General features: G+C 39.2%; 2 protein-coding genes and 1 long non-coding RNA gene across 3 annotated transcripts in view; 2 read left to right on the forward strand and 1 right to left on the reverse strand.

The window, feature by feature from the left end:
• The window catches only part of Churc1 (churchill domain containing 1), a 630,431-nt gene that overhangs the window by 72,414 nt on the left and 533,726 nt on the right, over positions 1 to 24,291 (forward strand). The gene's annotated exons all lie outside the window — the stretch shown is intronic.
• Positions 1 to 24,291, forward strand: part of Fntb (farnesyltransferase, CAAX box, subunit beta) — a 75,445-nt gene that overhangs the window by 3,282 nt on the left and 47,872 nt on the right. The window contains exon 2 of the mRNA XM_005322798.5: positions 19,462 to 19,526. Within this exon, the coding sequence (XP_005322855.1) occupies positions 19,462 to 19,526 (65 nt within the window). The remainder of the gene's footprint in view (positions 1 to 19,461; positions 19,527 to 24,291) is intronic.
• Positions 12,280 to 16,110, reverse strand: LOC144377818 (uncharacterized). Its single transcript, XR_013438986.1, has 2 exons — positions 16,043 to 16,110; positions 12,280 to 12,863 (listed from the first exon to the last, which is right to left on the reverse strand). It is a non-coding gene; the product is annotated as an uncharacterized LOC144377818 (long non-coding RNA).

Consider the following 24,291-nt stretch of genomic DNA (forward strand, 5'->3'; position numbering starts at 1 on the left):
AGCACAGAACCTGATGGGCTGTTTATAAGTATTTTAAAACTGGAAAACCACTTGGCTAGATAGTGTTTATTTATCTCCTAGATTCACTCGGTGCTTTTCCATGCAGCTCCTGGGGTACATCAGATTCCCTTGCCTAGTGCTGCTGGTTGTTTTGGGACATGGAAATATTGCTAGGAGGTGAGAAAGAGGGAGAAGAATACAGTGTATTTCTTCTCTCCTGCAGGGTTGTGTGGGCTAGAGTTTCTCTAGACTGAAGGTCACATCTCTCAGATATCTTTTCCGTAGAGCTCCCTGTCTCCCTTTCCACTCCTTTCCTTCACACCTTCAGGTCTAGAAGGGTTCAAGTGCCCTGGAGTTCCCCCGCTCCAGATGTTGTATTCGCCTTTGTGGGTTCTCTACATCTGCCCACACCTTTTAAAATAGTTCCTATGTAAACTCTCCTGGATTCACCTACTTTGTGCCATCTGTTTCCTGCCAGGACTCGATGATCCATGATCAGAGCAGATAGTGGGGAGGCGAGGGTGGATGCGGGGAAACCAGTTAGGAGGCTATTGCAATATCCTGGGTGAGGTGATGACAGCTTAGCTCACAGTGACGGTCATGGAGGTAATGAGGAATGGTAGTTTTTGACTGTATCTCCCTTGACAAGTGTTTTGTGGTGGATATGATGCAGGGAGGGCCTTTCATGATTCCAGAAACAAGATGCGTTATGTTAGAGCTTGCCTTCTGTATTGTGCATCTGGAGTCACTCCATTGCAAACACTGATTCAGGCCAGTAGGTTAATGCTGGTAGTCTCCGAGATAGCAGTCTTGCCAAGATGGTTGTTTACAATAGACACTACTCCTGTTTTTCTTTTAGTTTGCCCTTGAACAGGGGCCAAACCTTCCTCCACTTGAAATGACACAATGTCATTAGACAGCATTTAGTCAAGTGACAATCAACTCTGAGGAGACAATAAAAGAGTTATTAGTCTTGGTTCCTATTCTCAAACTTTTTTTCTCTCAGGAAAAAAAGGATGCCTGAATCAATTACAGAGTGCTGGTTATTACTGCATTGCCTGGGAAATGGAAGAGCGCTCTGTGGCCTGAGAAGATTGGGATGACTTTGTGGAGAATGTGGAACTGTGGTTGGGCACTACAGGGTGGAGTTGGGGGAACCATTCCATTAGAATGACCCCATATCGGGGAAGACTCAGACTTGACTGGGGCACAACAAGGATGACGGCCTACCCAGATGGAGGGTGCAGGTCAGATATGGTAGGAAATGAGGCACGCTGGAGGGGTGTTGAGAGCAGGTTGGTTTCAAGTGGTGGGCAGTAGGCTATCTTGGCCAAGGATCAGAAAGTTCCAGGAGAGAATCCTTGATTCCTGCTGTATACTTGCCCCATGGTGTAGTCTCTGCAAGATTAGTAAATGGAGATGGAACAATTTACTCAATATTGTTGGGAAAACATATAACAGCAGCAGCACCCCAGAAAAAAAAAACCCCAACATGGTGTCTAACGACCCTCTTTCCCTCTTTGTTTCTTTCACTGGCGAAACGTTCCCACTGGCACCAATGTTCAAACCCTGCTGGTGGGAAGCCTTAGCCCCAATTAGAATTAACTTCTTGGGCTCCGGAACTGACATGGAAGAGCTTGCCAATAAATGGGCGACCTGTTATCTACCTCAGCCCTGCTACCTCTCCTTAGACCTATGTAAACACACAGCCTTTTGTAATAAAGTGGAACCTCTTCGGTGATCTGTGTCGTGTGGTGTGGCGTCTTCCAGTCTTACAAATATGATTAAACTTCCCAGTTTTTTTATGCCTCTGATAGAAGAAACTAGATCTTGGCTTGGTGAAGTGCTCATTAGGCTAGCTATGTGAATCAATTTAATTTAATTTTATTTAAAAAAATTTTTTTAGTTGTAGATAAACACAATTCCTTTATTTTGTTTATTTATTTTTATGTGGTACTGAGGATCAAACCCGCTGCTTCAGACATGCTAGGCAAATGCTCTACCACTGAACTATAACCCCAGCAATTCAACTTTATTTTTATTAAAATTTAATATTGTCCAGCTATAAGGCAGTCTTATCTATCAGATTTCCCTATGAAAAAGTCCCCAGAAGGTTTTTTGGTCATGCTGAAGATACTTGGACTTTTAGGCATGTCAGTGAACAAATCAAAAGCCTACTGATAAAATTATGTTTAAATTTACGTACCTTGAGGCTAGGGATGAAGCTCAGTTGTAGAACATTTACGCAGCATGTGAGAGACCCTAGGTTTCATCCCTAGCATTGTAACACTAACTAACCAAATAAATGTACCTATACCATTTAAAAATCATGTACTTGCTAGGGATGTAGGTCAGTGATATAGCACTTGCCCACCATGTTAGAGGCCCTTGGGCTTGATCCACAGCACTGTAAATAAATAAATAGATAAAATCACATACTTTATAAAGTAACCCTAGTTTAGAAATATTGGTTTCTCTTCTATTATTCATAAAATGTTTGTCTTCAAACTTTTTATATGTCTTTTTTTTTTTTAAATATCTCTAGCCCACCTACCACTTTTATTTCTTTTCATTTTTCAGTACTGGGGATTGAACCCAGGGACACTTCTACCACTGAGCTACAACTCCATTCCTTTTTATTTTTTGAGAAAGGTTCTTGCTAGGTTATCCAGGCTCATCTCAAACTTGTGATCCTCTTGCCTGGGCCTCCTGTATAGCTAGGATTACAGACTTTCACCACTATGCCCAGTTTTCACATGCGTCTTTGACCTCAGTATTTTAATCATCACTGGAACCTCTTTTTTGAGTAAGCCAGTATGGTTTTCTAGAACACATATTCAGTTCCTTGAGATATGTCCTTTTTGAATATGAGAAGGATAATTATCATTGAATATTTTATCCCAAGTTACAAGTATCCACTTGTATAACATTAGAATTGTTTTTCACAATGTGACCAGTTGGTGCATATTATGATCATCACATGTTACTTTTTAAAATGATCTTTGACACCTGGGCTTGGTGGCACACACCTGTAAATCCTGGGAAAGCTGGGAAGGCTGAGGCAGGAGATCACAAATTTGAGGCCGGGTCTCAGTGACTTACTGAGACCCCGCCTCAAAATAAAAAAAGGGCTGGGGAGCAAAATGGTAGAGTGCCACTGGATTCAATTCCCAGTAGTTAAAAAAGAAAGACAGAAAGATAAGGAGGGCTGAGTATCTCATTGGTAGAGTGCCTGCCTTGCATGTGTGAGGCACTGGGTTCTATCCTCAGCACCACATAAAGATAAATAAGGATATTGTGTCCCACTACAACTAAAAAAAAATTTTAAAAAAGATAATGAAAGGCTAGTTCAAATTGGTAACTTACACATGGAAGTGCAAATTTACTGGAATAATTGCAAATTTGGTATATAATTTATCTTCTTTCACTAATACCATTAACCAAGGCTGCCCAAACTAGACCTTGTCTGAGGTTGTTTTAGGCTACTGCTTCATCCTCACGTGGTGTTTTTTATTCAAAATAAGGACAATGAAAGAGCTCCCTACAGCAAGAAATACTTTTGTAAGTATTTGATTATAAAGTGAATTGTTTTTTCTGAGGGATAAAATTTTTTAGGAAGAATCTTGCTTTGTATTTATCATATTAATGGTTCTTTTATCACAGCTTAAGCAAAGGTCTGGATTTCAGGCAGCAGATCTGCTTTCTGGAATGGTCCTCCCATGGGAGAGAGGTAGAGATTATGGGGAAGGGAAGTGATGGTCCACAACAGGAGAGTTGGTTTATCCTGTTGTCTCTAGACAGAAACTATGAGAGAGGAAGTACCAAATGCATTTATTGGTTTTTACCACTTGTTGGTGAATAGAAATTATTCTATGCTTCTATTGATTGGATTTCTAGGGGGAAAAAAAATGAGACATCTTTTAAGCAAAGTTGTCAAGAATGTAGGCAGATGGTTACATTTTCATTTATTTTTTGCCATGACGTCTAAATCCGAGGGACATCAGTTAAGACACTTAATCTCTGGCCCCTAGAATCTAGCACAGTCTGTCCATTATTAAAATGCACAAACTGATACCATAACCGAGTTCTGCTTCCTCACAAGTTGAAGTTTGAAATTAGAGAAGCATGCAGAGGCAAGCATATAAAGCAGGATTTATTTTAAAAGGGGTAACATAGACTTCTCCCAGGAGGGAGAAGGAGACCATAGCTATATTCTGGTATCCCCCCAAGAAAGATGTTCTGCCCTTTTTATATCTCCTAGGCTTCCTTTGTTCTCCTGACCTCTTCCCTAATCTTTCTTCTTTCTGTGTACCTGACTAGGCCCAGGAAAGCTCTGGTGGGAGAGTCAAAAGGTGGGAAACAGGTGGGCTGAAGGGGGAAGGGCAGGATGGAGCAGCTAGGACACTTTAATTAACAACTTTATGGCTTCCTGTAGGGAGGGCTAATTCCTGGGACTGGTTACCTTAGCAACAGGTTAGAGCAGGGCAGTTTCTTGATAAGAGTGGAGGAAGGGCTCTAAAGGAATTAACATTTCAATCTCTCAGGGGACTGTCTCCAACTTTCCCAACTCAAAATTGGCCTCCTTGATCCCACCTGACTCAATTTACCTATCTATACTGACTGCCTGTCTAATTCAAGCTTCAAAACTAGTACACACATTCAAATATATTGTATATATCTGTGTACATATATAAATATGTATTTGAGCTTACATTATGTACTTTAAACATATGCAGTTATAGTATTTACACACACACACAGAGTTAAGTAAACCTAATAACACTCTGTACACAGAATGACCTAGCCTATGCCCTGTCAAGTAGTATAAACTTTTTCCAAATTAATAAACCTTAATTCTGAATTCTTGTATCTCATTTTTGCTATATACTAAGTGATCAGTTACTTCATAGCTGGAGGAGGTGAGAGATGTATTAACATCTGTGGTGTTATTCATTAAATTGGTTTGTATAGGTTGAACTGAGAACCTATCAGGTATTACATTGTTTTGATGGAAAAACAAATGACATCTAAACAGTGGACTTATGGAGGCTGCACTTTGGGGGCACAGCTTTTTTTTTTCTTTAAAAAAAAAATGTTGGGGAGGGGAGGGGGGATAGTAGGGGATAGGAAAGGTAGCAGAATACAACAGTCACTAATATGCCATTATGTAAAAACGTGAGTATGTAACAGAAGTGAGTCTGTATTATGTATTTGGGGAGTTCAAATCTCAATTGAGTCGAATGTATGAAAGATGATATGTCTTGAGCTCTGTAATGTTTTGAACAATCAATAAAAAAAAAAAAAAACTAAAAAAAAAAAAAACAACAACCATTAAAAAAAAAAAATGTTTATTTATTTATTTATTTTTATGTAGATGGACACAACACAATGCCTTTATTTTTATGTGGTGCTGAGTGTGCAGGTGCTAGCTAGCTAGGCTATGCTCTAAGGCTGAGCCACAATCCCAGCCCCAGGGCACAGCTTTTTTGTGTTGTGGGGACCTGCTTGTCTGTGTGGTGTGAATCAGGAAGCATCACAGAACTAAGTACTTTTGTTCCTCTAAGATTTTTTTTTTTTTTTTTTTTTTGGTGCTGGGGATTGAACCCAGGGCCTTATATATGCAAAGCAAGTGCTCTACCAACTGAGCTATATCCCCAGCCCCTCCTCGAAGAATTAAAAATATATATATATATATATTTTTTTGGTTATAGGTGGACACAGTAACTTTATTTTATTTTATGTGGTGCTGAGGATGAATCCAGTACCTCACACATGCCAGGCAAGCGCTCTGCCTCTGAGCCACAACCCCAGCCCACTTCTAAGAAATTTTTAATGAACAAAAATAAATAATAATGTAATTAACAGCCATTTTTGTGTAACCTAAAATTAACTGTTGTTAACTTTTCTTTTTTTCCTCCTTCTGGGTGTTTGTTTAAAGGAAACAAAACAGCCAGAGTTTCCTTTAACCATATCCACAGTTCAGTTTGCCTCCCTGCCCACAGCATCTAGTTCTATCATGAGTTGGATGTGTTAATTCTTCTACTTCTTCACTTTCCATCCTTTGGGGAATGCATAAACAAGTGTATTTGTGTATTATTTTTTAAAAAAAGTTTATGTAAATTATCATACTCTCTCATCTTGTTTTTTTTTCATTTAACATTTTTTTAAAATCTCAATAGAATGCATATCTACTGTTAAAGATAATTTTCAGAAAAGGTGAAATTATGACTCATACAGATAAGAATGAACATGTGTTAAAATTTTTATTTTACTCATATATGAAGGAACCAGGCAGATACTATGGCCAATTCAAACAGTCAGAAAGCAAATTCGTATAGAGTAAAGAAATTGAGTTTCAAATAGGAGCAAAACAGGCTTTTCCATTGAGGAGAGGAAAAACAAGTGAAAATGGTAGGACAAGACAGTGTGCATATCTATCAGTAACCTACACACAACTCAGAATTCAAAGACAATGCATGGTTTTCTATTGAAATACAAAAAATTTTATACATGACTGTGCAATATTCCCATTGATGAGTCCAGAGTTCTTCTTTTCTTATGGGATGGGGCGGAGAAATAGAGATCTCTTTTAAAGATGTAAATTTCTCTTACAAAAAGGGTAACTTCTGTTCTGTTTTCAGAGCTTGTGTCTGCTCTTTCTTAAAATAATCAGCTCAAAATAATCCTATACTAAAGAGGATTATTTTGGACTGATGTATTCTGTTCTCCTACAGTCTTATTTTGGGATGCCATATTCTGATCCCCTGCATCTCCCAAACATTAGGTTATTTGTTCAAATAAATGTTTTATTTCTTAAACATTAAAACTATTCGTTGAGTGGAAGCAGTGCTTGCTTGGTATGCAGGAAACCTTTGGTTTGATCTTCAGAACCACCAGGGGTGGGGGTGGGGGGACCTTTAAGAAAAAAGGAAAAAAAAAGTTATTTATCTTTGTTTATTCTTTGCTAGTTGAGAAGAAATGTTTGGTGAGTAGTTAAAAAAAATAAGAAGAAGTAATTATGAATGAAAAAGGTACCATTTGAAGTAAAATCCCATGCATCAACTTCTAAACTAAAATTTAGTGACTTTTACTACTGCTAAAAACCTTTGATCTATCAAACATTAGCATTATCAGAATTCTCTGGAAGGCTCCTTAAAAACAGTTGAGTGGCTGAGCCCCTGTGGCTCACGCCTGTAATCTCAGTAACAGTAAGATCACAAATTTGAAGCCAGCCTCAGAAACTTAGCAAGGCCCTAAACAACTTAGTGAGACCTTGTCTCAAAATAAAAAGTAAAAAAAGACTGAGGTATAACTTAGTGGTAAAGCACTACTTGGTTTAGTTCTTGGCACCCCAAACAAAAAAACGAAAAATAGTTGAATGGACCCCATACCTATAGGTTCTGATATTTTAGTCTGCGCCTACCTGAGAATGCCTGAGAACTTACATTTCTAATAAGTATAGCTAGTTCTCAGTGAATCTGCTCCTGGGCTATGTTATTTTTTTTGTTATTTGTTTTGTGGTGCTAGGGATGGAAACTGAGCCTTGCTCCTGCTAGGCAAGTGCTCTACCACTGAGCTTTTCCCCAGCCTCTGGGTTACTAGTTTTCTAGCACTGCTCCGGTGGGGAGGTCCTCTCTCTCTCTCTGCTCTTCAATATGCTTTTGTTTAACTAGTGTGGGTGAGCACAAAGCAAGCTCCTCAGAGGCAGGAATCTTTTTCTCTTTTGTTAGAGATATATTCCAGACACCTAGAACATAAAGGAAAGATGAGAAAGTGTTGGAAATATTTCTTTGCACTTTTTCTAGTAGTTTATTGTGAAATTTCCAATATAGCAGTTGGAAGAATTTTATAATGAATAAGCAGTTTACTCATCATCTAGATTCTTTTGTTAACATTCTGCTGTATTTTAAAAAAATCCACATTGATTCATTTGTTCATTTCCCTCTCCTATATTTTTCTTTGGTGCTGAGGTCCTAAAGCACAGGAAATACATGTCCTGCACTGAGCTGCACCTCCAACCTCTAGCCATCCTTTCTTTTTTCTTTCTTTTTTTTTTTTTGGTACTGGGAATTGAACTCAGGGGCACTTGACCACTGAGCTACATCCCCAGCCCTATTTTATATTTTATTTACAGACAGGGTCTCACTGAGTTGCTTAGTTCCAGGCTTTTGCTGAGGCTGGCTTTGAACTTGAGATCTTCCTGCTTCAGCCTCCCAATCTACTAGGGTCCATATTTTCTTAATGAATTGTAGATATCAATGTATTGTTTCCTAAATATTTCAAGATGCATGTCCTTAATTAAAATTTTATATTTGTCTACAGTTCTTTTTCTTTCAAGATAAAGTTCAGAAACAATAAGATCTGAATATCCTAAGTATACATGTAAACCTTTGTGAAGATAGGGAATATCACTATCACTCCAGAACATTTCTTCATGCTTCTTCTCAATTGGCCGACTCCTATCCTCTTCTGGGCAACTAGTGTCTGATTTTTTTTAATAGGTTTGTTTTGCCTTTTCTAGAAGTTTAAGTAAATGAGGTCATACAATATGTGTTCTTTTGTGTAAGGCATCTTTCATACAGCATGTTTATAAGGTTCATTCACATTGTTCTGTGCATCAGTAATTGTCCCTTTTAAAAGGCTGAATGGTATTTTTATTTATTTTTTATTTTTTTAATCATCAGTGGACTTTTATTTTATTCATATATTTGTGTGTGGTACTGAGAATTGAACCCAGTGCCTCATACATGCTAGGCAAGTGCTCTTCCACTGAGCCACAACCCCAGCCCTGAATGGTATTTTTATAAATGTATTACAGGGTTTTTTGTTTGTTTTAAAATCTATCTTTGCCAGGAATGGTGGCACATGCCTCTAATCACAGCAACTTGGGAGGCATAGATATGAGAATCACAAGTTCAATATCAGCCTCAGCAACTTAGTTAGGCCCTAAGCAACTTAGTGAGATGCTGTCTCAAAATAAAGCAGAGGATGTGGCTCAGTGGTAAAGCGCCTCTGGGTTCAATCCCCAGTACCCTCCCCCACCCCCCCCAAATCTATCCTTGTTGGGCATGGTGGCGCATGCCTGCAGTCCTAGCAATTTGGAAGGCTGAGGCAAGACGACTGCAATTTGAGGATAGCTTGGGCAATTTAGTGAGACTGTCTCAAAATTTAAAAATTTTAGGAAGAGGGTTGGGGATGTAGCTCCGTGGTAGAGCACCTCTGGGTTCAGACTCCAGTGCTGCAAACAAGCAAGCAAACAAAAACTATTCTATTACTAGACAAGAGCTGTTTCTAAAATGTGGCTGTTATGAATAAAGCTGTTATGAAGACATTTATAGAAGTCTTCATGTGTTTTCATTTTTCTTGGGTAAAAACCTAGAGGCAGAATTGCTGGATCACAGGGTAGGCGTATTTTTACTTTCATAAGAAACCACTATCCTTTACCATCATGGTTGTACATTTTACACTTCACCAGCAGTGTATGAGAGCTTGGATTGTATATCCTGACCAGCATTCAATGTTGTTGTCTGTTATTCTACCAATGGATATAGAGTGGTAATTCATTTGATTTTTTTTGTACTTGAGATTGAATCCAGGGATGCTCTACCACTGAGCTACATCCCCATCCTCTTTTTCTTATTTTGAGATAGGGTCTCACTAAATTACTGAGGCTGGCCTTGAACTTGTGATCTTTCTTACTCAGTCTCCTGAGTGACTGGGATTATGAGCATGCCCCACTGCACCTAGTTTCATTGTATTTATTCTTTAATTACCAGAAACACTTTAGAGTAGAATTAAGCATTTATTTGTTCATGATACATATAAATGCATTGTGTATGTGTGTATTCAGATTTGTTATACTTCTCAAAAATCTTTCTTATACCTAGATAAGGCAGTCATGGTGGCATCTGGGTACTAAGTGTTTTGTTTTAATTATTTTTTGTTAATATTTATTTTTAGGTGTAGATGGACACAACACATTGCCTTTATTTTTATGTGGTGCTGAGGATCAAATCCGGGTCCCGCCTGTGCTAGACGAGCGCTCTACCGCTGAGCCACAATCCCAGTCCTTGTTTTAATTCTTAGTAACTTCCTCCAATTTTTTTTATATTTCAGATTTACAAAAGAATTGACATCACCTGTTTATTCTCCACCTAACCCCCCATACAAACTAAAAAATTGCATTTTAAAGAGGATAAAATTATGACTCATACAGATGTAAAATGAACTATGTTAAAGATTTTTATTTAACTCATTAATTAATAAGGGAATCAGTAAGGTATTATAACTATTTAGAGAACTCAAGAGTAGTACTAGAGTTTTCAAATGAAGGTGCTGGCTCTGGGAATTCCAATGAATCAGATATGGCCACTCATCCCAAAGAAATAAAATAAAAAGTAATGGTGAAAGGTGGGAAAGGAACTTTAGTCTGTGTAGCTATACTGAAAAGACAAGGGGACCAGCTGCCCTGTCTTGGTGGGTACTAACATAGCTTCAGGGTTAAACAGAGGAAGAATTGGGACAAGGCAAGAGGTATGCATAAGTAGGTAGTCTTGGTCAAACTGTGATCTGGTTGATAATTATCTCAGTTCTGGTCTTGGAAGGTGGCCCTAAGAAGTCTTATTGCTTGAGGGGGCAATCCTGTTCCCATCCTGAGATGATGGCTCCTGCTTAGGGGGGCAGCCTCAGTTCCTGTAATTAACTCTCATTGTGGAGGATAGTCTCGCCATGGGGTGATCTGCCTGAAATGCTCTTCTGTTTCTAGAAGGTTTAGGGCAATTAAATTAAATTAGGTACCGCTCTGGTGGGTTTAGACCAGGCTGTGGTAAAAGCTGGCAGCTGATAACCTTACTTATCTTGGTGTCTTCAGTCTTGAAGAGGGATGGTCACTTGAATGATGAACATGACTACTTGAGAGTTGAGCAAGAATCTAACCCAAAGTTTAACATGATAAAAGGGATACAAAATGAAGGTAGAGATGCCAAACTTTTTGTCCTGCTTTAAGTTACCTTTTGAACATCTACAGGCTCAAAAAAAAAAAAAAAAAAAGTCAGTGCTTTTTACCAAAAACAGTCATTAACAGTTATAACACTGTTATAAAATACCATCCACTTAGAATCAGATAAGGAATGATAAAATGCAAATGGAGCAAAACTAGGCAGTATCTATAAGGCAATGATTCACCTGCTGAAATTTGTGTGTCTATACATGGAAGCTATTTGCATTACTAAGTTTTCTACAAGTTAACTTCTCCATCTATAGAGTTGTGAAATAGTCTTGTCAAGGACAAAGGTGTTGGTAACCCGTGGATGTCCTAGCCAAGACACAATTTTTCCTTTGATACAGGTGTTTATATGTGTGTATACATACATGTATACATATATAAATGTGTGTGTGTGTATATATATATTTTTCCCCTGAATATTTGAAAGTGAAAGCATTCTCTAAACACATCATTCTTCTATATATGGATATTAACATTACATCTCAGAAAATAAAAATAATTTAATAATATCACCTAATATTCAGTTCATTTAGAAATTTTCCTAATTGTCCCAAGATTTTTAAGTAGATTATATTGTTTTGAACCAGATCCAATCAAAGTTCCTTTATTTCAGGCTATTTTTTAATCTCTGTGACTAAGTCTTCAGTGACTGATCCTGTTGGCCCTTCTTGGAATGTTTTCATGTAGCAGAGTTTCTAAAGCATATCGGATGCATTAGGCTTCTCTCAGGAGAACCATATCACTTTCATTAACATGGTTATGAACTGTGTGCTATGTGCCCAAGGGAAATGAGCCTGTAGGCCTTTTGCTGTTTATGCAAAAGAAAATTATGTGTTGCTATGGGGCTGTTAAACAACCTTTGCATTGTAGAGGGTTGGTAACTGCCTTGCCTATGGGCATTTTTATGCAGAAGGAAGAGATTAAACTGACTATTCTCTCAGTTCCTATGGGATGGAAAGGGAGTATGAAGCTTCAAGATAAACGGAGAGGCCCAGGAAAGTGGGCATTATTTTAGCATCCCTGTATTGAAGTTGATCGATTATTACTCTTTTTTTTCTGAAGTAAGATTTGAGAGTTGTGACATGTTCACAGTTCTTCATGACTTAGGTAACTTTTTTAAAAATAGGTACCCTCAGTTTCCTGATATTTTCTCCTTTCTTCTTTTCTTCCTTTTTTTTTTTTCCTTTTGTGGTGCTGAGGTTGAACTGAAGGCCTCATGCATTCCAGATAAGCTGTCTACCACTGATGTACATTTCCAGCCAAGTTCCACTGTATTTTGGGGAAGGTGTTACTAGGGATTGAATTCAGGGGTAGTTGACATGATCCACATCCCCAGCCCTATTTTGTATTTTTATGTAAAGACAGGGTCTCACTGAGTTGCTTAGTGCCTCGCTTTTGCTGAGGCTGGCTTTGACCTCATGATGTACCTGTCTCAGCCTCCTGAGCTGCTGGGATTACAGGTGTTCACCACCAAGCCCAGTCCCTATTTTAAAGTGAGGATTTTAATAAAAATTTAAAAGGAATTGAATTATATATCTTGTGTATAGATGTTATTCAGTTATGAATTCTTCCCTTAATTCTGTCTCAAAGGCTAAATTTCTCATTCTGCTAGTGTGTTGGAGGTCCCCAGTGTCATTTCTAGGTTCACTGATTTACTGCAAGAACTTAGAGATATATAGTTTTACTTATCATTATGATGTATTATAGCAACAGGATACAAAGTAAAATCAACGAAGGGAAGTCTAAAGGTGAAGTCTAAAGGAAACAGGCACAAACTTCCAAGGGTCCTCTCCTGGTGGAGTGGAGGGGCAGGAAAAAGTCCTTATCCTCTACCGTCTTGGGCCATCTGGCTAGGGCTCTATAAATTAAAGTAGTGAAAAATTAATGAGATAAAAACAATCAGAAGTTTATTAACATGTACGTTACACAGATACACACAGTAACCAAAGGGGTGGGTAGAACTTAGGTGTATTAGTCAGCCTTTTATTTCTGTGACAAAATACCCAAAGGAAACAACTTAAAGAAGGAAAGGTGAATTTTGGCTCACAGTTCAGAGCCAATTTTGGTCATTTGGCTCTATTGTTTTGGGCCTTAGGTAAGGCAGAACATCAAGGGGTACATTCTAGACACAGTTGTGCACACCTGTCTGTAACCCGAGTGGCTTGGGGGGCTGAGACAGGAGGATTGCAAATTCAAAGCCAGATTCAGCAACTTAGCAAGGCCCTAAGTAACTCAGTGAGAACCTACCTCTAAATACAAAATACTTTCAATAAACAAAGGAAAAGTGGTTTGGGCTTCTCTGTGGGAGAAAAAAGTTATAAAAAGAGCCAGAAAAAAATATGGAAATGAGTTATTTTGTAAGGTTTGCCAAACAGATTTGTGTTAGTGCTTCTCCAATGATGAGTTAAGAGTCTACCTGTTCCTGCTAAGAAAAAAGGAGATATTTTCTATAAAATAAGTGTAAAAATTTTACAAAAGGAAACGCGTGCCCTGTTTGTCAGCCTACATCTGCTGGTTCTCAATGGCCATTAGCTCAAAATAATCTGGATGCCAAAGAGGAATATTTTGGGATAACATATTCTGGCACCTTTTGGAAGTCACACAGGATGCTCTTAATTCCTCCAGAACTGACAGTGTAAATTTTCTAGGTTTGTTTATTTGTTTTGTAGTACTGGGGATTGAACCCAGGGTCTTATTTATACATACCAGGCATGCGCTCTGCCTCCGAGCTGTATTCTCAGTCCTGTAGCATTGATTGCGATAACACTTGCAAAATGTTGTCTACTTGGGAAACTAATTAGAGATTTAGTATCTACACTTTTTATTGGGGGCTGGTCACATAGGCACCCTTTGCCTAGTCATCATTCAGACTCCCAGAAGGAAAGTTCTCTTTAGCATAAATGTGATGTTTATAGGTTTAGGCACTGTAACCCCTTCTTATCAGTTCTAGGAATGGCAGGAACCCTCTCAAAATGTAGGTTCCTGGACATCAGTCTGGGGTCCATCCTTCAAGCAGGACTTTCTAAATATAGAAGTCTCAGGTCTTTCCCATTAACTCTCTTTCTTTTTATACACAATTACCTTTTCCCTTTTCCTTCTGCTATGAGAATTAGAACATTCAAAAAATGCCTGATCTTACTACTAACAAATTTACTCAGATTTTATATAATACCTGCAGGCTATATGAGGGGGAGGAGAGGCAAAAAGGATTTCCATATTTTGGGAATTGCTTTGATTTTTCTTATCCTCTGATAAGTACCTTTTTAAAAACCTAAGGCCTCATGCCTGCTAAGCATATGCTCTGCCACTAAGCTACCCCCAGCTCTGCTAAATATTATTTTTAAGGTTGTGTTCTCAAAACATACTATGTGCTCTGAGGTGATCTTTTTCTATTAAAAAATATACCAGTTTCAAGGTCTTGGGATGTGGCTTAGTGATAGATGCTAGCGTAGCATATGTGAGGCCCCAGGGGCATTGCAACAACATTTTATATATATCACATGTATAACATAATATTGTATATCATATATATTAGTTCCTAAAAACAATCCAAAAAACGGGCATAAAATTTTTTCTAATTATATATCTAATAGGAGATCTGTATCTAGAATATATAAAGAACTATTATAATTCAGTAACAAGGCACCCATTTTTAAAAATGGGCAAAGTATCTAAATAGTCATTTCTCTAAAGCATATATATACAAATGTTCAATAAGCCCATGTAAAGATCCTTAACATAATTAGCCATCAGGGCATTGCAAGTCAAAACCAAAATCAAAACACAGATAATAACAACTATGGGTTAGGCTGCAAAGAAACTGGAAGCTTTATATACTGCTGGTGGGAATATAAAAAGGTATAGGTGCTTTGGAAATCACCCTGGCAGTTCCTCAGGAGTTAAATGTAGAATTACCACAAGATCCAGCAATTCTGCTCCTAGATATATGCCCAATAAAAATGAAAAATATGTCCCCCAAAAACTTCTACCAGAAAGTTCTGTAGGGGTAGCAACCATAAAATTCCTTTACTTTCTCATCAGAAGGCCCACAGCTGACATTCCTGGCCCAGAAGACAGGTTAACAAGAGAAAGGCAGGACAAATTTGTTTAATCTAAGTTTTGTGTGACATAGGAGCCTTCAGAAATGAAGACCCAAAGACCCAGGAAAATTGTATCTGAATGCTTAGGATTGTTAAAAAATGGGCAGCCATATAGAAATGTGATTGGATATAATCTGATGGTAACAGACTGAAAAGCCCATCCACATTCTTCTTGTCCTGTCTGTAATATTCCTTCCTCCTAGGTATGGGCTAGGATCTCTCCAAAATGAGGGTCTTCAAGGGATAAGAAAAGGGAAAGAGTATGACTTTCTTATGGCTTGCTTTGGGGGAAAGGAATTTTAATTTTTATGACAATCTTTGGAATTCTGGTTTCTGTGACTTGTTTCAGGGGAAGGAGGGAGGACAAAATAGGAAGGCAATAGAAGGTGGGGCAGAACTTGCTTCTGAGGCCTTTCTAATGTTCTAAAGTTTAAAGTACTCTGCTTGCCAAATTGCCGTACTTTGGGATGTCATGTTCTGAGCCACAACAGTTCATAATGCATATTTCATATTAGCTAAAATATGGAAATGTAACAGGAAATTAGGGCTGCTTTTGCTAATAAGCACTGACTCTTGACTCTTCAGTTGGGCCCAATGAATAGTTAAATGTAGGAAAAATTGACATCTCTGCCTTTATTTATCTTATTTTTTTATTTGTTCTAATTAGTTCTATAATAACAGAATGCCTTTCAATTCATTGTACACAAATGGAGCACGACTTTTCATTTCTTTAGTTGTATATGATGTAGATTTGCGCCATTTATGCAGTAGTACATGTACCTAGGGTAATGATGACCATCTCATACCACCATCTTTCCTACCCCCCATGCTCTCTCCTCTCCCCTTCCTCCCTTTTGCCCAATCCAAATTTCCTCCATTCTTCCCATGCTCCCTCACTATACATCTGCCTTTATATTGTATCTTTCTCCTTTATTACCTTAAGCTTTGGGCCAGATTCCTGCTCTCCTCTGTGTGTAGATAAGTTAATCACTTATGGAGTTATCTGTCAAAAAAACAACAAAACAAAACAAAAATGGTAATACAAGGTTTATTTGCCCTAAATTTACCTTATCTACCTTATTCTCCTTCAAGATGAGGATACCAAGATGAGAGTAGTTAAGGTATTTTCAAGACTTGTTGAGACAACTCCAGCTTTTACAATAAATATCCTGTTCCAGACCCCCTGGTTCAGTGCTCTGAAGTCTCTAGTCATTGATCTAAACTTGCAGTTATCTTAGATTCCAGGAACAGCAGAACCTCTCAGGCAGATCACTGTATGATGAGCTCATACCCCCAAGTGAGAGCAATTACCCCATGACAGGAACTGAGGCTGTCCCCCAAGTGGGAACAATCATCTCAGAATGGGAACAGGATTGCCCCCTCAAGCAATAAGACTTCTCTGGAACCACTTCCCAGGACTGGAACTAAGATAGTAACCAGACCCTAGCTTGACCAAGACTACTTAATTATGCATATCTCTTGCTCCTGCCCCAGTTACTTCCTGTGTGAAATCCTGAAGTTCATGTCAGAACCCTCAATGACAAAGCTGAGATGTTTGATTTGACTCCTCTTCCCAATATGACCTATTGATTATAAAGTTCCTTTCCTGCTTTTCACAATTACTTTTTACATAAGTGAAATGTGCTGCTATATCCATGAAACAGAATATTACTTGCAAAAGAATACAGTTGAATATCCACTACCTGAAATGCTTAGGACTAGAAGTATTTCAGAGTTTAGAGTTTTTCAGTTTTGAAATATTTGCATAGATTTTCCAGGTTGAGCATCCCTAATCTGAAAATCCCAAATATGAAATGCTCCAAAATCCAAAACTCTTTGAGCATCATCTCAGTTCTAAAATTTCTAAAAGTCATTGAGTCATATAGTTTAAATGAATGAACTGAATGGTATATTAATTATATCTCAATAAAGCTGTCAAAAATACATCAGTGCTAAGAGACAATATTTGTTCATTTTTATGTACAGCTTGACCTGTTCATACACAGGTGTTTATTAAAATTCATAACTTGAATTTTCAGCATGAGTCAGTTACTGCATTGGAATGCAAGTTGTTCATTCTGAAGAAGTGTGATTAAGAAGTCTAAAGAGAAATGACACTACATTGGGAGTATTTTTAGCATTTTCCAGATTGCAGTAGGACACATTTCCACATTTTTTTTGTCAGGTATATTAGTTTAGAAATAAGCCCCCATTTTCCTTGTCTAGTGCATGGCTGCTCGTGTTGCCCAAGTGGAAGCTGAAGAGGGACTTCTCTTTAAGGAATTCTGGTCTGGAAGGTTTTTCCCAAGGGATGTGTCAGAATGCTAAGGAGAATGTAGATTTGCCCATTAGCCCTTGAATAGTATTAAGTCATACAGATTTGAATAGGTTTGTGTGGGTGAAGGAAGTGAGATTTTTTCCCAGTTGGTTTTGTTTCATTCAGAATTCATCAACTCACTTGGATTTGACAATATATCCTAGGCAGATCTTCATATAAGGTTCTTACAGATATATGCTTCTGTTATATTTTCCTGTCCCATTCAGTTTCCTGCAAATACCGTCTGTGTTCCATTTAGTCTGGTGCTATATATTAGTCCCCTGAGAGTGTCTGAAATGGAAAAAGATTCTTTATAATCTTGGACAACTTTCTATTCCTGCCCAGGCAGGTTCTCAGGGTGGCTTCAGTCTGTTTCTTGAGATTATGAATTCATAACCAGATCATCCCTCAAATTCATCTTCAAGTGTAAATACCAAAAGCATATCATAAAACCAAACATAAGTGTGTTTTAAATTGGCTGCCATTCTAGAAGATTCACATCACGGCTTCCCTCATCATCACAAATAGTTTTTGTGCACTTGTCAAAGGGACTGGAAGCTCTGACTCAACTGGATGTTTCAGAGATAAATGACACTTATTTTTAAATTTCTCAGGGAGGGCTGGGGATGTAGCTGAGTGTAAGGCCCTGGGTTCCATCCCCAGTACCTCATACACATGCACACCAAGAACATACTTTTGAAGTGTAGGGGAAGAAAACAGTCCTCTACCCTTCTGAGTTCTCGGCTGGAACTCCCTATAACAGAGGGAGGATTAACAAAAGGAAAACAAACAGGTTTATTAACATATATGTCATGTATATATGGTAGAAAACCATGGATAAATGAGTAACTCAGAGAAGGGGTCTCCACGTTTATAGAGCTTTTTCCACACAAAAAAAAGAAGAGTGTAGGGGAGCTAGGAAAAGTAAGCAAGAGGAAGATTTGTCATGCAGATTTAAGTGGGCTGCCTTCTGCATTGATTAGTTTCTTGTATTTTATTCTTTTTTCTTTTCTGGCACCCCAGGAGAAACCTCACCTTTACAAATGGTGGCCTCTTTTGTGGACATTTATTTCCCATATAAATTGGTATTCTCTACACTGTATTCAGAGGTTCTTCTATATCTGCAATTCCTTAAAATAATCAGTTTGAAACAGTCTTTGTGTCATTGAGGCATATTTTGGGGTAGCATAGTCTAGTGTCCTGCAGAAGCAAAAGGTAGGTGCCTCTCTTCATCTGCTCCTGAGTGAATGGTGCCAGGAAACCAACACCAAAACTGCCATTAGTTTGGCTAAGATGGATTAGATTACTGGAGGAATTGATGTGGTGCCAGCATGTCACAGGGGATTGGCTGTCTTTCTGTTTGTCCTAAGCCTGTCAATCCTGAAGAACCTCTGAATCCAGTTACAAACACTGTGCCATCTAAAACCCCAATGGGGGACAAAAACAAAAACAAACCACCAGTGAACAACTCCAGCTGATAGGATTTGCGGCCATTTGTGGACAGCTCAAATTCATAGTTGTCTTGTAATAGAGGTGTCTTTACAATTGGGAGATTTCAGGAAAGACCCAGTCTAACCTGCTCTCTTTCAGTTGCTTTTGCCTTCCCAGCTTCATCTCATGCTGGGAGCAGAAACTGCCCCCCAAGCCCTGGTGCAAGTTGGACCTGCAGAACCAGAACTGCAGTGTGTGTACATTGTGCTTCTCAGCTCCTGGCACCCCACAGCCTGGCCAGAGTTGCAGTCATAGGCACTCCTCTTGGCTCCCTGCTTTTGCCCTTTCCCTGTATAATCAGAGAGCTGTTGTCTGAATGGGGAAGAGAGTTTTCTAGAATAATCTGGCCAAACTGAGAATAAATTCCTTACTTGCTTCACCAATATCTTTATCTCTCTGTCAATTAAACTCTAGGCATTGGGTGACCAGGGCTGGTCTATTAAGACCCCTGGGTCAGGGCTTTGGCTGAGGACTCCAGTAACAGTCTCATCTGTATTTGTTTTTTCTCTCTCTCTCTTTCTCTCTCTCCTGTCCTACATCCTTTCCAGGCCAAAGTAGAAGAAAAGATCCAAGAGGTCTTCAGTTCTTACAAGTTCAACCACCTTGTACCAAGGTAAGCTGTGGGTAGGAGTTTGAGGGTCTGGGAGAGCACTACCGTGTGGGAGCCTTTTGTCTTTCCTCCTCATCTGCTGCTAGGCTAGTATTTCTTGACCTCATGGCTACCTGGGTGTGCTTTTGACCCAACTCCTGCCTCTTTCTAGGATGCTAAAGAGATGCTCCACTTGGACTGAGCCACCAGGTGTTAGGTAGGGATGCCCCCAAAGCCTGACCTCTGAGTTCTGAAGATGGCCAGTGGAGTTCAGGTTTTTGATAGTTGTGGCCTGTAGCTTTGCTTAGATGAGGACTGTCAAGTTTCTCCTTTTCCTATTGTACTTTGAAGCAGATAGAGAGTTGTGAGTGGCACAGAATAGATTCCTTTGGTGTAAATTATTATTATTTCTTAAATATTTATTTTTTAGTCTTAGGTGGACACAATATCTTTATTTTATTTTTATGAGGTGCTGAGAATTGAATCCAGTGTCTCATGCAAGTCAGGCGAGCACTCTACCACTGAGCCACAACCCCAGCTCCTGATGTAAATTATTATTATCGTACTATTTTGCAGTGCTGGGGATTGAACCTAGGGCCTTACACATGCCAGGCAAATGCTCTACCACTGAGCTATATCCCCAGCTCTACTCTAACTTCTTATTATTTTGAGAAGTTTGAGCTTCTGGTCCCAGTGCAGCAGATGACAAGGATGAAGTTCAAACTAGAAATACAATGCTTTTTGTTTTTCTTGGAGCTTAACAGTTGAAGTCTTCTATGCCTTGTGGAGTCAGAAATTCCAAAAGGGAATTAGAAGAATTTAAAAAATTTGAACCTTTATTTTCTCTTTTTTCCCAGTATTTTGTAATGTCTCACACTAGAATTTCATGAAGTTATTTCATCCCTTTATTACTATTTCTCTTTCAGTCACAAATTGTTTCCTGGATTATATTTCCATCCAGCAGAAGTGATCAGGAGTCTGAAACTGTGTGTGGTCATCATTTTCTCTTAGTGATAGAACACTTTGACATTCTCCAGACACTGGGGCGAGGTGCTGGCTGGTTCACTGTGGTGGCAGAGCTGCAGTGTCTGAAGTCCAGCCTCACCTCCATTATCATGTCTCCTGACTTCTTGACACCTTCTAACTGACCGCATCTCTGGGTACTTCTTACTGGAACATTAATCATGACTCCAGCCTTGTTACCATTGTGTCTTTTTTGCCACTATTTCTTTAATTTTTTTTCCTTATTAGCCACTACAGTAAACAGCTGGAAAATACAGGTGCTTCTTGGGAAAAACAGGTGGGAAGGTTCACTTTATCTTCCTTCCCTGGGGAAGGCAGAGGAAAACATTAGCTAACTAGAGGAGTCTTTCCCCAGACAGCTAGACCAGATCTCTGCATTAACCTAAAGCTCAGTAAAATGAATTATTCTTCTTGTCATGAGCCACAGCTGGAGGTTAGCAAATGACACCATTTATTTTAGCAGCTTGAGAGAGTAAGCTGTGATATGCTGGCTCCTCAGTACTCATCTGCCCCTGTGCACAACCCTGTGCTGGCTTAGCCTCCCCAGCAGTGGTGGGACTTGGTGATGGTGAGGGGCACAATTTTGTTCTAGGGACCTTTGTGGTCAGCAGTTGTGCCCCCAGATGACTCACCTGATTGGGCTCTGAGTCATTGTCTCCTGTGTGGGCCTCTGTGTTTTCCACGAGGGACCTTTGACTATCTGACATTCCTTTTTCTGCTCACCCACAGAAGAGGGCCTTGGACTCTGTCATCTTACTAAGTAGTCAGGGAGGTTGAACGGCAGTGGTCTGGGAGGAAGGAGGTGTTATTTTGGGAGTGATGTTATTTTGGGAATGAGGGAGGACAGTAAAGGAGAAAAATCCCCTGATTCATAGATTTTGGGTCAAGTGTAGCTAGAAAATAAAAATGTTCCTTTTGGGGCTTGAATTCTTGTGGAAGTAGAAGATATCAGAGCTCAGAGTTTGTTTCGGAAATATGACAATTTCCCAATATATCATAGTTGCCTATGAATATGAGTGTTTTATAGGATGCTAATTAGCATGCTAATTAACATTCAAGATACATATATTGGCTGAATATCAGCATATCAATATAAGGCTGAATCCAAATATCACCATCATTGAGTGAACCTTTAAGATATAAGAATACATATATAACTAATTAAAACAAAAAAATTAAACCAATTTCAAAAAAAAAAATGAAAAGATATAATGCAGCTTGGTTGTAGAGTGCTTGTGTGGAGTGCTTGAGGTCTAGGGCTCAATCCCCAACACCACACTTTTTACATTAAAAAGATGTAAGAATAGGGCTGGGGATGTGGCTCAAGCGGTAGCGCGCTTGCCTGGCATGCTTGCGGCCCGGGTTCGATCCTCAGCACCACATACAAACAAAGATGTTGTGTCCGCCAAAAACTAAAAAAAAAATAAATATTAAAATTCTCTCTCTCTCTCTTAAAAATAAAAAGATGTAAGAATAAATCTAGGGCTGGAGGTGTAGTTCACTAGTAGAGCTCTTGCCTATCATGTGGGAAGCCCTGAGTTTGATCCCCAGCACTGCAAAAAAAAGAAAGAGAAAAAAAATCTGAAATTTATCAGAGCCTTACATTTTCACAATTTTAATATTTGACATGTTAGTCATCAAGATTTAAAAGCCTGACAGTATAATGCGGGAATAAACCGTCACTGTTAGGTAAACTGCATGTTCACATTTTAGTAGTAAATCCAGATGATGTGGCTTGTTTGTGTTTCTGAGGTCATGATGCTGATCAGATGTGACAGAATCACACACACTGCCAGGACTACTGGTCACATGCAGGTACAGGATGCACACAATGGTGTTGAAGCAGGCATTTGCCTATCCAGCCTTCCAGAAGCAAGCTGAATAGCAGATTTGGCTGAAAATTCAAGGCTGGAGTGGAATGTTGGTGAATTCCACAATCAATCCCAAAATGGTTTTTCTCTCTCTGTGGTTGGGAGATGTGCATTATATCCTGGAGTAAGATAATCAGTCTCAAGGATTTTATTTATTTATTTTGTGGTGCTGGGGATAGAACCAGTGACCCTGTATCTGCTAGCCAAATGCTGTACCACTGAGCTGTATCCCAGTCCCAAGGACCTTTTGATCATATTTCTAATAATTTTGTTTGTCAGCATCCTGCTCTCTTTTGTTTTCCCTGTATTTTCCTTCTGTACATTAGTGAACTTACCCTTTTCCATTTATTTAATTAACTTTCAATTTATTTAATTAACTTTTTGAAATACATAAACTGGGGACACACACATACACACACACACATACATAATTTTAAAAATTATTTTTTCTTGGACACAAGTGGCCTGGTGCTCCTCAGAAGTGAGAAAACCCAACAATGTCCCTGTGCAGACAGGGCCTTGAAAGTTAAGTGTTACAGTAGCTTTGAAGCCAGTGGCTCTGAGTGAAAGCTCTCCAAGCCCTTCTCACACAGGTGCCTGCCTGACGTTTACGTCTTGTCCCACTCTTGCATGTGCTATTTTAGAACTTCCCAAATCCCAGGCAGTTAGTAGATGTGTCCTTGTTTCTTGCAAGGACCTTATAAATAAGCTCACCTTCCCTGGAGTTGTTTATTATGTGCTCAATGATTACTTTTTAACCAGAGGCCCCTGCTTTTAGTGGGTTTACAAAGTTCCCAGGCTCCAAAAATGAACTGAATCCCTTGTCCTCTCTTCTGTCACAGCTAACCACACAATGCCCAGGAGTGATCCAGGTTTAGGAAATGTTTTTTATTCTAATTCTGTTCTGCTGGGTTCACTTGAAGTCTTTCTGATTTTTTTTTTTTTCCATTCATTCTGCAATAGCATCTGGAGGGTCTCCAAAGGACAGCTAGTCTGCTGGGCTTAGGAAGCAGGCATGAGCAAGGCTGGTCCTGATCCTGCCTCTACTGGGTGCTCAGTCTGATGGTGGAGGTGGACATTAGCAAATGAACACAAATATATATTACCAGCAGCATGCTCCGAGAGTTACAGCCAGGATCTAACTTAGGTTGAAAGTCAGGGACAGCCCCCCTGAGAAGGTGATATTTAAGCTGAGACCTGTAGGTTAAATAGGGTTGTTCCACACAGGTAACAGCATCTGTAACCATTCTGAGGCTGCAGAGAACAGAGCTCAAAAAAGGGAGTGTCTTGAAGCCCAGTGGGCTCCCCCCAGTAAGAAATTATCGTTTACATCACCTCCCAGGATGTGTCTTATGAGTTCGTTCCACCACCTCAATATATTTACCTATTTGATGGTTCCTCCCCAGTGTCCTCATCCTGCACTCTTCCCCAAGGATGTACTCTGAATCCCCTCCCTGCATCCTCCCTGCGCGAATGCGTGCAGAGCCTGTTTTGTTCTGCTCCATCTCATTGGCTTTCATTGGCTTTGGACCTGCATTATTCAGCTTTTCCTTAACTTCCAATTTTGGATTGAGTGAACTGAGAATAAAGGAGTGATAAGGGTATTAGTTGCTTGGGCTGCCACAACTGAACACCAACACTGGGTATTTGAAACCCAGAAACTTATCTTCTTAGAGTTCTGGAGGTAAGGTGTCCAACATCTAGATGCCAGCAGGATGGGTTTCTCCTGGGGTCTGTCTTGGGGCTTGCAGATGGCCTTTTCTCTGTACTTCACCTCCATGGTGTCTTTTTCTCTTCTTATACAGACACCCATCTTATTGGATTAGGGTCCCACCTGTATGACCTTATTTTATTTTAAATATCTCTAAAATAGTGCTGTTTCCAAACACATGGGA

This window comes from Ictidomys tridecemlineatus, chromosome 5 (genome assembly GCF_052094955.1).
Source record: "Ictidomys tridecemlineatus isolate mIctTri1 chromosome 5, mIctTri1.hap1, whole genome shotgun sequence".
Lineage (NCBI taxonomy): Eukaryota > Metazoa > Chordata > Mammalia > Rodentia > Sciuridae > Ictidomys > Ictidomys tridecemlineatus.